This window comes from Tamandua tetradactyla, chromosome 16, assembly GCF_023851605.1.
Source record: "Tamandua tetradactyla isolate mTamTet1 chromosome 16, mTamTet1.pri, whole genome shotgun sequence".
In the NCBI taxonomy this organism is placed as follows: domain Eukaryota; kingdom Metazoa; phylum Chordata; class Mammalia; order Pilosa; family Myrmecophagidae; genus Tamandua; species Tamandua tetradactyla.
In genome coordinates, this window is record NC_135342.1 from 61,690,898 (window position 1) to 61,706,518 (window position 15,621).

Consider the following 15,621-nt stretch of genomic DNA (forward strand, 5'->3'; position numbering starts at 1 on the left):
GCAATTCCCAGAATGCAGCGGGGCGGGCGAGGGAAGGCAAGGGGGAAGGGACAGTCGGTCTCAGACCGCGCTGGGTTGCCGCCGCCGCCGCCGCCGCTGCCGCCATCGTGCCAGCCCCTAGGGTGAGTGTCGGGGCCACAGCGCCGGGGAGGGGGCTGGGCCGCAGGACCTGCGCTTGGGGCCGCTCGGAGTCTCCGCTGCGAGTCACGGAGCAGTCCCTCCTCTTCCCCCTCCCCCGGCGGCCCGAAGCAGTGCGGGGCCGGGGCCATGTGTCGCGCGCGGCTCCGCCTCCCGCCGTTCCTGTGAGGCGGCGGCCAGGGAGAATGCAGAGAGAACCCGCCAGGCGCCTATCCGGGTCGTGCCGTGCCCACGGTGGGTGCAGCGGCCGCTCCTTGGCCCGACCTTTTTCTCTGGTCCAGGCCAGGCTCTCTGGGCCCCGCCCTGTATGGCCTGGACTTCACGAGTCCAGCAAGCTCTGCAGGCAGGTATGCGGGCCGACCCCGGTCCCACTTCCTTGCCACACGCCTGCGAAGGATCCGGGGATGGGCCGCACGACCCGACCCGCTCCGGAGTCGACATGGGTAAGGGCGCCCGCCAGTTGCAGCCCGTTTGGGACTCTTACCAGGTTCCCATCCATAGCTCGGGTACGGTGTAGGCGAACACTCCCCTATCTGCGTGCTGGGAGTGCACGAATTCTACCGGCTCCTCTGTGGAACCCATGCCTGGGTTCTCCTGTGTAGTAGGCATAATCAGGAGATCTGGGACCGGGGGTGGGGGTGGGGGTGGGGTGGGAGGTCCCATGTAGGACTTCTTGCCAGCCTTGGAGGATTTGGCTTTGATGTGTGAGGGGAGCTGCGGCTCTTGGCTGGTGGGTCCACTCCTTGCGTTTCTCTATCAGTGACCAGGCCCCAGCACTGGATGGATTGATGGTATTAGTGAAATAAAATTTTAAGGAAGCCAAGGAGGTGAGATTGGGTGTGAGATTGGGTGTGTGAACCTCCGGACTGATTAGACACCCTCAGGCACAACCTAATCTTCACATCTTCCCCTTCCAGGGTTAGCATAGAACTGCCCCACCAGGTAGACTCTCCAGAGAAGGAATGATGGTGATACGGTGGGATTTAATGGAAGGCAGAGCAGATTCCAGGCATGCGGTCTACGAGCTGAAGCTTGGGGGGAGTGGGGGAGGGCTCAGATTCTGACTGTGGTTCTCTTCTGAAGTCTTGTGTTGGAGAAGTACTTGCCTTGGTGGCAGAACTAGGGCTGGAAGCTGGAGTCATTAATGATGGCTCCAGAGACCCCACTGATTTCTGGTAGAAGGGATGTATCTGGCTGAAGAGTACTTAGCTCAGGCTTTGTAAAGCTGATATAGTGAGGTTAGATTGAGGAGCCAGTTCAGAAAAGATGTGGGATTTGGGGGGAGAGGTAGTTTGTCAAGGCTTCATTCCCCTGGCCTGTTAACAGCTTCTAAGTCACAGTTCTTTTGTCTTTTTTAAGAAGCAGCTCAGTCCCTGCAGACCCAACCTTAGAATTAAGCAGGATACCAGGTCTCTTAGGAGGACTGAGTTGGGGCAGTGGTGCAGAAAGTCACTGCCACTGTTGCCCCCCACACACACTTGACTATTTCCCCAGGTGATTTCTGGTCACTGGGCTCTAGCCTGAGATGTTTTCCTGCAGCTGAATTGCACTGCCTAGTCATTCTCCCTGATCAAGGATAACAGGCAAGATCTACTCACCAGGGCCTACTTTCTCTCTGAGGTCAACTTCCCTAGTCCACATCCAGGCCCATGAGGACACAGAAGTCAGGTTCACTCACCAGGCTCAGAAGAGGCTTGGTTTGTCTTGAGGTGGGCAGTAAGGAGGAACTACCCATAGGATACACATAGGTCGTGAGGTGGAATCCCTTAGTGCTAGAAGTGTTTGTTTCGAGACTCTTGCTGGAATGTCCAGATTCTTTCTAAGACAGGTTTCTAAGACAGGAGTTAGGCTTATGGCTATGGATTAGTTTGTGCGTTCCAAGACCCTCCAAGTTTTCTTCACAGTCAAAAAAATATTGTTCCTTCTCCAAGATTCTTCAGAAGTAGGAAGAATTCAGGTCCTTCCCCCCTCATTGCAGTCTTAGAAGTTGCCTGTAACTTCTGTGCTGATGTCAGCTTACCATTGTTGAACATCCTGATCCCCAGAAGTCCTTGACTTTTCTGGAACTTGACAGGCCCTCTGGGTCTCAGAGATGAGAGGAGAACCTCTACACCCTCTAGCTGGGTGGGTGCTATCTTGGAAAATGGGGTCTGGTATAGGGCAGTCAGAATGGGGCTGCATAAGTATGGGGGCAGGGTGTCAGGATGCCTAGGTTTTCACCCAGCTCAAAACTAGCTCACTTACTGACTGGAGCCCACATCTCTCCAAGCACTTCTCACTTTCTTCTGTCTCTTGGCAGTTGGTGAGTTGGGATGGGATGAATATTCCAAAAGAGACATAGATTTCTCAAATTTTAGAACTAGAAGATACCTTATATAAATAATTCTAAGATTCCATTAGTGAGATATTAGTATCTTGCCTGAAATTTGTTTTTTCTTCTTTCTTGCTAATGATCAGTTTTATTCAACAATCATTGGTTGTCTCTCTGTGTGTGTTGGGCTCTGGGCTGAAGCTAAAGGTAGAAAAATGAGTCCTAGCCAGTCCTGGTGCACACCATAATATGGTGTGGGGAGACAGCAGTAATATTGGTATTATATGCTGAAGGCTAAGATGAAGAGACCTACAGGGATTCTTAACCCTACCCAGAAGAGGGGTTTCTGAATGATTAGAACCCTGAAGAGGAAATGCTGCTAGTGGGCCTACTTTTCCTCTCCAGCACTTGGTAGAGGAAAGGTGTATCTGGACTGTGGGCCCAGGAGGGTCTAGGGTCTCTTGAGTGAGGCTGTCACCACTTCAAATTGCTGTGGCTGTTGAGCCTAACTTCTGGCTTCTAGAGTCTGTTCCTCCTTTTAGAGTATGGTCCCCCAGGGGTCTCTGCTGGATGTCTCCACAGTGCCAGGGTACCTCATCACCATTTTAGGTTTGTGGCTTTTACCCCTGCCGCGCAGACCCTCAACGTGGTCACGTTTATTCAGGTGCCAAGTAATTGTTCCTGGAGTGGTACCTATCAGAGCATTTTCTTAGGATAAGAGACAGAAGATTCTTCCCCAGAGGTGAAAGGGTCAGCAGATCTGGCCAAGGAAGCGCCTTGGGTGTTCCATCAACAAATGGCCCTGATATGAGGGGTTAGGTAGTGACAAGAGCCAGCAGGGACTTAAGCAATGCTTAATAATATTGCTTATTTAAAAATCCAGTTTACAATAGAATCAAATCCAATTTTGAGGCAGTATAGAATCCAACTCAGATAGAGAGAGGGGAAGAAAGGGAGGGCAGGAGGGCGGGAGGGTAGACAAATATAAAATATTGAGAACTGATGGATTTGGGTATTGGGGGGGAAGGTGTGTTAGAGTTCTCTTATGGGTTTTATATTATTTTTGTCACTGCCCTATAGGTTTGAAATTATTTTAAAATAAAAGTTTTAAGAAAAACCAAACAAGTTTATAAATATATATATTGCAACAAGTAATGGCTATTTCCAGATTTCCCCTTATATGCAAGTAAGGCTTCTATGACCAAAAAAAAAATCCAATTCAGTCTATGCTCACAGGAGCCTCCAATATAGAAGGATAGTGGTGTAGAGGTTTTGTCCTTTGTTTTGTAAGGGGAATCTAAAAAAGTTTACCACAAGATAGAATTTCTATGGGCTACCGTTGAGCTGACCGTCCTCATGGATCTTTTAAGGGTGAAGTTTGTGTGTTGGGAGTTATATTTGAGTTGTTTTCCCTGTCCCCTTCTTTTAGATGCTGTGATTCTCTAACTTTGACCAAATGTGGCAGGAATTCTCAACTCCTTTGGGCATCAGTGTTTGGATTATCTCTGGAGGGACTTCCAGGCCTATGTGACATGCTCATTCTGATCAGCACCCAGCATCCTGGCCACTAGGCTTATGTTTCTCCATCTCCCTTCTCAGCTGGAGTGTGTTGTCATGGACGGAATGTAGTTAGGTAGGTCGGGTTAGAGTTGGGATCATGTCTTAGCAGTCAGGGCACCAGAAATACAGGAGGGCCAGATAGGTGGCCCTGCTTGCCAACCCCAGGTCTCCCACCACAAGCTGACTACTATGACTGAGAACTTCCTCTCACTGCCTTGGGCTTACTCCTTTTCTGTTGTTGGCATCTGCTGTGTGCCTGCTCCCTGAGCCCCCAGGCTGGAGAGGAGGTTAACCTGGAGATGGAGAAACCCTTTATGATGTCGGAGAGGGCTAACCTGGAGATGGAGAACCTTTCCCTGACATCAGAGGTACCTGGAAACTGAGGGCTGTTTGCCTCATTATCCTTGGTAAACTGGGAGATTTGGGATCTTTAAAAAAAAAAAAAAATTTAATTTTTATTGTGGTAACATAGATACAACATAATATTTCCTATGTGATGTTTGTTTCTTAATGCCTATAATACTCCATCTGAGGTACTGGGTCTTACCAGGGTAGAAATGGCAAAGCCTGCTACTTCCTGGAAAGGCCTCTGTGTGCAGAGACGTTGGTTCTACCTGCAGATGGTTTCAGGCCCAGAGAAATGAAAGTTCTCAGTTGTCCTTAATGATATAAACAAGCTCTGAGCTATTGAACATGTATTTAGGTGCTTTCCATCCTGAGAAGACTGGATCTTGCTGATTTCAGAGGGGAAGAAAAGGCCCCGAGCTCCATTCCTCTCTACTTGATTTTGAAACATATGTGCTTTTTGATACTTCACGTTGGCTCTCAGCCATTCCAATCCAGGCCAATTTCATGGATATTTTAATGCTGGCTGTGCCATGGCTTAGGATGATCTTGAATTCTCTCCTAACCTCTTGGAAACTCAGTTTTCTCGTCTAACAAGTAAGGATAATCATACCAGTTTTACAGGGCTTGTTATAAGGCGTGGAGACAGGTTCAGAGGGTCATACCATTAGGGAGAGGTGGAGCAGGACTCGGAGCCTGGCCTTTGAGGATGGGCCTGTGTGCCTGCTGTTCAGCCACAGCTGCTCTTCAGGTGAACAGGGCCTTGAGAGCAAGAGAGGGTTGTGGCCAAGCCCCCCTTGCCATTCAAATTCATGAAGACAGATGGCTGGGTGGACAACACAGGATTATTTCCTGACAACTTGGACAGAAGGTGTGGGTGGAGGTGAATTGGGATATTTGGCCATTTAAAGCTGGGTTTGCTTAGAACTTACTCCTCCAGAATCCAACCTCCTATGCATTCATGGATTTAGTCAATAAATAGTGAGGATTGGGCCAGGTACCATGGGAACAGGAGTGACCATGACAGACATGTCCCTGTCCTGATCAGGAAGACAGACCATAAACAAATATATTAGCAAGACAATCTTATGCAGTGACAAGTGCTAAGAAAATAATATGGGATGGTGAAATGAGTGACTGGGCAATTACTTTAGACTGAGTGGTCAGGGAAGGTATCTGTGAGGACATGACATTTGATATGATATGTATTTGACAAGAAGCAAAGCATGAACATCTATGGAGAAGAGTGATCCAGGTAAAAGAATCAGCAGTTACAAAGCCTTGGGGTGAGAGCAGGCTCAGCATGTTTCAGAAACAGAACATGCCCAGTATAGTTACAGAGGAGGGACAGCTAGTGGCAGGAGCTGAGAGGACCAGGGCACCCAATGCTTTAAAGTCAGGGTAAGTGGTTGAGACTATTTCAGGTACAATGGGAAGTCACTGGTGGGCCACAGGAAAGGACCGTGAAATCAGTGGGGCAGTTTGTTCCTACGGACAGACACCCTGCAGTGTCTGCTCATCTTTTGGTGGCAGCCCACCCCTTCCTCCCTCTCTCACCCTAACATATGTTCTATGCTCTGGGCCTGAGGTTTAAAACCAACAGTCCTACCTGTTGGAAGAGCCCTTCCCAGGCTCATGTTAAGGGCTGTACTTGGGGCCTCACCTACAATGAATATGAGAGAAATGGCACAGATAGTGCCCAATTTCAAAGTCCCCCTTGTTGGCTCAGCGCATCTGGTGTCCCCTGAGGACTCTAGCAATAGAACCTCAAACATGCAAGCATCTTTCTGTGTACCAGTCTGGAATTAGGAACATCCTTCCCTATCATTCTTTTGCCCCCATCCCTGTCCCAGTTTCAGCTAGGCTGGGATCAATCCCTGCTTTACTAATAGAGATGGTAGAATGGACTTGTGACCTTGAAGATTTGGGAGAGCTGTGAGATCATCCGCCATGAAAATGCCTATTATTTGGACAGGTGGATTTGGTATGGAAATCTGCCTGATATTTTTGTTTGGAGGTGGCAGCTCTGGTTTAGGCCTGCCTTGCCTCTCTGAGAGAGCCAAAGCCTTAGATTGTGGCTTCAGCCCTACATGCCCAGGAGCAGCTCATTCTCACTGATGTGGTCTGTTCATTTTTATCTCCAGACAGGTTTTGTCATTGAGGGTCTTGGTTCTGGAGTCCACTAAATTTGATTTAAGCTGGTTCCACCTTAGCTAATCTTGCCGAGTGTTCAATCAGCTGAGAACTGCTATTTTGTTTTGTCCCTGGAAATACTGACACAGAATTTGAGGATAAAAATGAAGTTTTTCTGTTGTCTCATGTGATTTCCTGGGCTAGGAACACACATATTAAAAAAAAAAATTATAGAAGATGTAGTTTTACAGAAGAGTCATGCAGAAAGTGCTGAGTTCCCATATATACCCTATTAACAACTTGCAATTAACTTGGGGTCTTTGGTTAAACTTCAGGGAGTCTGAACAACCCCGATAGATATCCTTCACAAGGCTATGGCATCTTTGTACTGTGCAAATTTATTGCCCACACAGGTTTTTTTGTTTTTGTTTTTGTTTTGTTTTGCATGGGCAGGCACCAGGAATTGAACCAGGATCTCCAGCATGGCAGGGGAGAACTCTGCCTGCTGAGCCACCATGGCCCACCCAGTGCCATAGTTTTTAAGGCGTTCTTAAGAGGGTCTTTTCATCACAGAGTCCTAAGGGTCATTAAAGGCTGATTTTCAATGGCGAGAGGTTCTCGAGGTCATGTCTGCTCCTCAAAGAGCCTGGCCTCAGTCAGCCTGAGGACAGTGGGAGTGAAGCAGGAGATGACATGGTAAGCAGCCCTCTTGGACGAGCTGTAGAAGCCATCATGAAGGAAGCCCCCTATCTGATGAGGGTGCTTCTGAACCTTGGCATTTCATGTCTTTTCAGGCTTGTTATTTCCACAGTGAATGTATTTGAAATAAAGTCAGGGTTTGCTGGCCATCCTGGGGAACACTCAGCCAGTCTGGCCTGGGCCCCTTCCCTGTATTGCATGGGTATGGGAACAGGGTTCTGTACCTTGCTTCTATTTTTTTTGAACCCTGGGATGCTGCCCCCTAACCATGAGTTGAGGGAGGTAAGAGGTGAATCTAGCACAGTGGTTGGATTTAGCACAAACTAGAAGTTGTGCAGTATCAATGCCATGCTGGGAGGTGAGTGGGCAGGAACTACACTGGAACCTCACAGCCTAAAGCCACAGGCAGAAGAGGAGGTATGGTGATGTGATTTTGTGCATGAAGGAGGCTTGGCCTGGGGTGGGATTGTGGGGTCATCCTTTGACCTGGGAAAGAGTCCCACATAGGTGAGGTCTGAACAGTAACTGGGAAGAATAGGAATTAAATGAGCAGGTGAGAGGAGGGATGGCATCCTTGTGTAAAATCACAGTGGACAAGTACTCAGTGGGTTCTGGTGTGTTTGTGCATGTATAGCTGGATCAAGGTAGGAGGGAGGCTTGGGAATGGTGGACAGGCATGGATGGCCACCTGCAGAGCTCAAGGGGTTTGACCTTCAGCTCAGCGGCAGTGTTGTTGGGGAAAGATATGGCCAACTTAGAGTTTAGAGCTCAGGGATACAAAGAGTTAACAGAAGGAAAGCAAAGCACTGGCCTTGCCAGAGGAGCCAGGGCACTGTGTTGTACTGGATAAGCTTGGAGTAAGACATCCACACACTTTGCTGAACCTAATTTTCTCACCTATAAAACTGGATGGTGGTGGAGTCTGACCACATGGCTATTGTGATCACTACTTGGAAATGAACACATGAAGGTAAAGCAGGTCTGAGAGATAGGTGTTGCCTATAGAGGACTCCCAGCTCCTTGGGGTAGAGCCTGCTCTTGACATCTGTAAAACAAAGCCTGCAGTTCAGATAATTGTGATGGTTCCTTCTCACACTTTCTGAGAACCCCTGACCTGGCCTGTCCCTTAGGAGAGCTCTCCACCCCACTCTCCCCTGCCCTCCTGCACCAAACCAAAGGGCCCTTGTGTTCTTTTATTCCTCCACCCCTCTCCCCTGCCAAATAGTTTTTATTTTTATATTGTGAATTTAAAATATAAATTATCACACCATTAAGAGCAATATTGAAAAAGAAAAAAACACTATCACAGTTCTTCCTCTCCACTGTCCTATCACCTGGTGGCACTTATCTTTGGTTCAGCTTCTAGCCTTAGTTGCCCTCATCTCCATTTCCAGCTTCCCAGTTGCCTGCCCTCATCTCTTTCTCATGCCCTCAGATATTTGCTGATGCTATTTCTTCTGATTGGCAAACTTTCTCCAAACCTCCAAGGAGGGATACCTAACCTTGCTGGGTGCTGAAAGCAGAGGGAGAGACAGCCCTCATCCATCCCTCCAGTTCAGCCATTGCCCTAGAGCTTGCAGGGGCCAGGAAAAATGTCTTGGAGGTATGTAGCAGGGGCAAGTTTCTTGACTTGATGTGAGTGAGCTTCGTATAGTGCATAGGGGAAGGTGGGCAGAGATACTGGAGGGGTCCAGACCAGAGCTATGCTCTCCCTCATGTAGCCCAAGTTTGTATGTTAGTACAGCCACAGCTTGGCCCCTTGGAGATATGACCAAGAACAGTGCAACTAAGACTGGGTGTTGGCTCCATGCTTTTTCTCACTTGTTGGTTTATTTCACAGCAGAATGTGAACTAGGACTGGATAGTGGATGTGGCTGGCTTTAAGCTTTCCCCTCTGCTTGTTTTACATTTTCCTGGACATTTCTTAGTCATCCAAGCACTGAGCTTCTATTTTTAGTGCTACCACCTCCTAAAGAACCTAAAATAAAACTAGCTCATCTTCCTGGCCCTTCATTGGCTGAAGTGTTGGCCACAGTCTTAGGGATTGTCTGGGTGAGGGGTAAGGCATAGTCTCCTATACTGTCCCTCTCCACTGGCTCCTTTGGTCTTGGGCAAGGTCACAGCATTTACCATATTGAGCTGAGGACTTTACCAGATTCCCTTAGTGATATTTTACATCATCAGCAATATCAGGGTCACCACCACTCCTACTTTACAGAGAAAGAGACTGAAGCGCCGAGAGGAGCTGTGACTTGTAGGTTCAAATGCACCTTTTGCTGCCAACCAGGCTCAAACACACCTTCTCTTTGCCTTGTCCCAGAGCACTGTTTCAGAACAGAGAGGATGGGCTCCTCCTCTCTGTTGGAGACAACTGCCAAACAATACATGGGTCTGCTCTTGTGGGATCCTGCCCTGAGAACTGGGCTTCCCTCCAGGAGGGCCCTACCAAAGCCAGAATGGCTCTTTCATCTGGAGCTAAGGTTTTTTTATCCAGCACAATTGTGTGTGTGGTCTTGTAGCCAGAAGGGAGGGCTCCCCTTAGAGACCCAGGAGGGGGACAGCTCCCTTGGGATGGAGGCAGTGCTGGGGTGGCGGGTATGAACAGCGGCATGCTTCCCACAATCTCCATTTACCCTCTTGACACCCCTTAACTATTATTGTGTGATACTCTGAATTCATGTCCCCTTTCTAAATGTAGAGCTCCTCATCAGTGAGGAAATGGCCAGTTGACAACTGACACCTGACCTCAGAGTTGTAAACTGCCTCCTCGAGACTGAAGGGGTACTTGCAGTTTTTGTTAGAAGTGGGGACTTGAGAAGCTATTACCCTCGACTCTCACTAGGTCTTCCTCTGCCTGCCTGCAAGGTCCTGGGCAGAGTTGGGAAATTGAGTGCTGGCATTTCAAGGAGGGGGCCTGAGAGCTACAACAGAAAACATTCCAAAAGACATCCAGTAGTTTCTGGTCTGCAGATTGGGAAGAATAGCAATAATTCTGGCCTTGGCGGTTTTGAGAATATAAAATGAAAAGATACAGGAAAGTGCATAACTCCTCCTTAAAGGCCCTTCTCTCTCTGGGCATTAAAAGTCTTGTTTGGATCTTCCTTGGCCCTCACTCAACCCTCAACCACCTATCCTGTATGTGTATACACCATGACCCTGGCATCCCTCTGTCTCATCATTCAGGAGCAGGCAGGGCTGAATCTGGTCCACTCTGGGCTACCAGAATGGTCTGGTCTGACTTGGGATGGGTATGTTCTACTAGTTCCTGGGGCTTCTTGGTGTTTCCTGTGAGAACAGACCTCAGCCTAGGACTCCCTGCTCAGGGAGGCCAGGGAAGTCAGTGAAGAGACAATGGCCAGCTATCTCCTGCTCCTGTGGTATTAATTGTTTCCTCTGTCTCTTGTTGATCCCACAGGTCTCAGCGAGGCCGGGTGACACTCCAGAATGGGAGACAAGCCAATTTGGGAGCAGATTGGATCCAGCTTCATTCACCATTACTACCAGTTATTTGACAATGACAGAACCCAACTAGGAGCAATTTATGTAAGTCTGCAGCTATAGGGCCTGAGTAGGGCCCTAGGGAACCACTTTGAATTTTGAGCCAGTGTGTCTACTTCACAAGTTCTGGTAGCCTTAGCTGCACCCTCAGTCTGAGCTTCTATCCATGGGATAGGTAGCCTGAGATTTGGTCCAGCTATTTGGTCTTCACATTGGCTCTTCTGCCGTCTTCCACAGAGTGGGGTCTCGGTACCCTGGGTAGAATGTTCTCAGTTTATCATTCCATGTAGCTTATACCCTGACAGGGCATTATGCCTTTAAGTACCTCTGTTCCACATTGGGATAGCAGCAGGCAGAGGCCCTGGCTTATGGTGCCCTCTGGTGACAGCAGCCTTGAGTAAACTTGATGCAAAGTTGAGGTCTCCTGGGGACCCGAGGTCCAGCTTCCTTTTGGGAGCTGAAAGCCCCTGAACACTCTAGAGAAACAAATGGGGTTAACCAGGGAGGCTGGTGTATCCCTTGAGAAACCCTCCTATGCAGACATGATTTGCTGCTGTTTTAATTGTGTTCATATATGCAAAGGGCTACTTGTACTTGGTCACAGAAGTTTGACCACTGGCCACTGCCTAGCGTATCTACCTGGGGTGATAGGAGTCATCCCTGCATGCCCTCAGAGCTTAGCTGGGCTTTAGGCAAACTCCTTTGTGTCTGCCACTAAATAGTCAGGAACCATTCAGAAATTTGGGGGGAAAGAAAACAATCCTACTGATGGAGAACCAAATCCAGCACAGGTATTATTTGATCATTATTATCATAGGTAGATTAAAAAAAAATTTGAACTGATCTGACACTTTTGTCTCATTGCTTCTTAAACTCAATCTTACCAGACCTGACCCAAAAGAAGAGAATTAGCAAGGTCCTAAAAGAGCATTTTATGTGCATCATTTCATATATTCCTTAGCACATTTCCCCTTCCTTTTAAATATTAGGAAGCTGAGTCTCAGAAAAATAAGTAACTGACTAATGTCACAGCTAGTAAGTATCAGAGGTACTTTTTAGATCTGCCTTTTTGGAATGGAAGATGGAGGGGAGGAGCTAAGCTGGGGGTGGGGGTGATTGTAGGGTTTTGCTTGTTGGTAGTAGAGTGGGCCCCAGACCAGGTCTTAGTGTTCCTATCAACCTCCCCCCCTGACCCCATGGGTGCCAGAATGTTAGCTGGAAGGGCCTCATTGGAACTCAGCCTGGACCCTGTAGAGGTGATAAACAAGGGATATTAACAAGTTATTTTCTTAAGTCTTTGGGACTGGTGCTGAATGATGACACAGCAGGATGGCTTTTGGTTGAGCCCTGGGTACATGTGGCCAGCCTGGCACCCACACATATTAGGGCCATATAAATCCTTGAATAAAAACTAGAAAATGAGCTTATGAAGTAAGTGTACTTTGTTAAACAGTTTCTTAGAGCTTGGGCCATGGGATGATAGAGTATAATTAAAGAAACTCTTGGTAGTGTCAAGATTAGAAGCTACCCATAATCCCCTTCTTTACAGACAGGGACACTGAGGTGTGGACTCTTTTCGCCAAGCAGGACCCTTTTTGGAGCTGTCATCAGGGCCTTCAGAAATACTTCTTGTGTGTTGAGGCCCTGACCCTGGGGGTTTCCTTTGCGTTTTTCAGATTGACGCATCATGCCTTACGTGGGAAGGACAGCAATTCCAGGGGAAAGCTGCCATTGTGGAGAAATTGTCTGTAAGTAGTGGCCAGGGCATTAGCAACTTCCTTCTGCACTCTGGTAGTCTCGGTGAGCCTACCTCCCATTCTTTATGTTGCAGAGCCTTCCGTTCCAGAAAATCCAGCACAGCATCACGGCACAGGACCATCAGCCTACGCCAGATAGCTGCATCATCAGCATGGTTGTAGGCCAGCTCAAGGTAATTGCACTACTGCAGTGCTAGGGAGGATGGGCAGGTAGATGAGAGCCCCTGCCTTCCCTGGGATATGATCTGTTTATCAATAGACACTTGGACAGTAGCCATATGTGGCAATTTTTTAATTATGTTAATTAAAATTAAAATTTTAGTTCCTCAGTTGCACTAGCTTTATTTCTTATGCTCATTAGTAACATGTGGTTAGCATCTACATATTGGACAGTGCAGATATAGAACATTTCTCTTACTGCAGAAAGTTCTGTTAGAGAGCACTAGTCTAGAACCTTTTTGGAAAGGGACAAGAGGAGCAGGAGTGGGGGCAGGACAAGATTGTGGTATCAAACCACTGTGCCCCTACACAGCCCCGATAGATGTAGGTAGGCCTTCTGCAGGCAGGTGATTGTGGCTATCTCCTATAGACATCTATGCTGCCTCTCCCCAAGCTGGCTGCTGGCTCCTCCATCTACTGGGCACAGCAGATTCCTGGAACTTCTGCTTTTCTCTGTATTGCCCCTTTTCCTTAGGATCTGTCATCATCAAAGCCTTTCTGCTGTCCCTCAACCTTTCGCCATCACCTAGGAACTCTCCCTAGAACACCTTCTTCCTGTCATACCCCGGCAGACTGAAGCCAAAATCTGTTCCCATTCCAAAAAGTCCCTCCTGTTTCCCAAAGCAGGATAGATTGGCTGCTCCTTGGCCAGGTTCTAACCTCCACCTTGGGGTCATGGTGGGACTCAGAACAATAGGCCCACATGCCTTTTTCCTAGTCTGTGCTGGGCTAGGGCTTCCAGATCTGATGAGGAGGTAGAGTGAGTGATGGGCCCCCCAGACCTCTCAGGGGACCCAGAAGAACCTTGCCTGGACCTTCCTGTCATTTTTCCTGCTTGTCCGAGATGGCCTGCTCAGAGTCTTGGCTCAAATAGGCAGTTGGGGTTGAGGAAGCCTCTCCAGGGAATGCAGTACCTCTTCCGACCTGGCTTCAGGTTCTTCTAGTGTTTCTCCCAACCTTGAGCTCCAATTGACTGACCTGCCTACTTCTTGCTGACTAATTCCTAGAAAACAGGTGATGTTGGAGACCCAGTTAGTTAGCTGGGTTCCTCCACTTCTTCAACTAGGCCTCACCCTGGTCTTATAAAGTTTGGCTGAAAGTTCCTTTCTTTTTTCATTATAAATGTTATATATTACATGATAGGAAACAGATCACTTGAAGGCTATGTTTTTGTTTTTTTCTTCATAGAGCTAGGGTCATATTATGAACTCAGATTCAAGCCTTTTACATACTTTTTTCTTAGCAATTGTCAGTTTTAGCAGTAGTTTCTCCTATTTGGACTGACTGGTGTTATCAAACACTTAAGATTGTTTACAGTGTTTTGATATTGTATGTCATGTTGTAAGCAGTATACTATGGGGTTTTTTCACAATTTTGATCACTCCTCTCCAGATATGGGAGTCAGGGACTCAAAAGCAGGTGTGTTCTCTGCTGTTACTGTAGCTCACGGGTGAATTGGTGAATTGCTCTGCAGTTAATGTGCACATAGCAGTGTAAACTGCCATCTGTTGGCCCTTGCCATGTGCCCAGTACAGTGGTTCATACTTTTATCAATTTACATTCCCAAGTACCCTTTGGCTACTGGGATTTGAGTCCATGATTCCAAAGTCATCATCCTTTGCCCTGTTCCCCGACCACTGAACATCCTTCTTGTCCATTGGCCCCCTTATTGACCCATTTTCTCTCTCCTCACAGGCCGATGAAGACCCCATCATGGGGTTCCACCAGATGTTCCTATTAAAGAACATCAATGACGCTTGGGTTTGCACCAATGACATGTTCAGGCTTGCCCTGCACAACTTCGGCTGACCACCTTCTAGCCAGGCACCCATGCTGTTTCCTTCTCCCTCCTCTTCCCGATACTATTCACACTCCTCCAGATGCTCCAAATATCATACACAAACGAGCAGGGCCACGGTGGGAGTGGGCGCAGTGCGCTGCTGCCACCGAGGTGTTGTGCATGATGTTTGGACACTAGATTAGTTGCATCTGACAGGAGAAGTTTGTGTTGTACCAGCGCATGCCTTGGAAAGACTTAAGTAATGCAAAAGGTTGGTTTTTTTTTCGTTGTTGTTGTTTTTTTTTAATCTACTGACAAGTTGCTCTAGTAACCCAAAGAAGTGAAGGAGAAAGCAGCTGCCTCACCGCCCAGATATTGATTTGTTCAGATATTTCAATGCCTCATTATACAATAAAACCACGGAAATTTTCTTAACAGTTTAAATTGTTTTAATTAGTTTAATAGTTGGCTGGGCATCAACAACTACCCTGCCTCATTGTCTCTCATGTTTCATACTCCCATCCCACCTCTATCACAGCTCAGCAATACATGTTGCAAGGGGAAACTGCTGGAGCAGTGCTGTCAGCTTCTTTCTGAAGTGCTGTAGGGCACTGGGGAGATGAACTGCAGACAGTGAGGGCTCAGGTCTGACCTTAAGCTCCACTTGCATTGAAGCCTAAACAGTGGTTGTGATACTTCCTGTGACCCCTGCACTAAGTAGGTTTAGGACTCTAGAAGGAAAAGGCATGTCCCTGAGTGTGGCCCAAGTACAGATACTGAAGTAGGAGAGACGTTAGCAAAAATATCCCATCCGGTTCAAGCCCTTGGGTCTCAGCCAGACTAGGAATGAGAAGAGGAGGGAGGGGTAGGAGAGGGGTTTCACTTAGCACGCTTATGCTCAGAGGGGTCAGTAACACATCCAGTGTGCCCCACAATCCCCAAGCCAAGCAGTAGGCAGCCCATATCCTCTGATCATTGTCCAAAGGCAAGTACTGAGAACAGTCAGCCTCTGTTCCTACAGGGCCAGTCTGGGTTAGGTTGGAGTATAGGTTTGGAGCTTTGGAATACGGCAGTCTGAGTCTGAGTGATTCATAACCCCAGGATTCTCAGCCCTTAGACTTCTGCAGGACATCTCCAGGCCTCCTAACTTCTATTTCCCTGTCTCACAAAATGCATACTTC

General features: G+C 47.8%; 1 protein-coding gene across 7 annotated transcripts; it reads left to right on the top strand.

Moving 5' to 3' along the window:
* Window position 1: 1 nt before the first annotated feature.
* Window positions 2-14,870, top strand: NUTF2 (nuclear transport factor 2). 7 transcript variants are annotated; one of them, XM_077132780.1, is made up of 5 exons: window positions 2-122; window positions 10,602-10,729; window positions 12,361-12,432; window positions 12,516-12,614; window positions 14,356-14,870. In XM_077132780.1, the coding sequence occupies exons 2-5, from the start codon at window positions 10,631-10,633 to the stop codon at window positions 14,467-14,469; spliced, it is 384 nt and encodes a 127-aa protein (XP_076988895.1). In that variant the 5' UTR covers window positions 2-122; window positions 10,602-10,630; the 3' UTR covers window positions 14,470-14,870. The 7 variants fall into 7 exon arrangements, with proteins under 7 accessions (XP_076988895.1, XP_076988897.1, XP_076988902.1 ...); XM_077132782.1 differs by lacking the exon at window positions 2-122 and adding an exon at window positions 190-372; XM_077132787.1 differs by lacking the exon at window positions 2-122 and adding an exon at window positions 2,207-2,262.
* The last annotated feature ends 751 nt before the right edge of the window (window positions 14,871-15,621 follow it).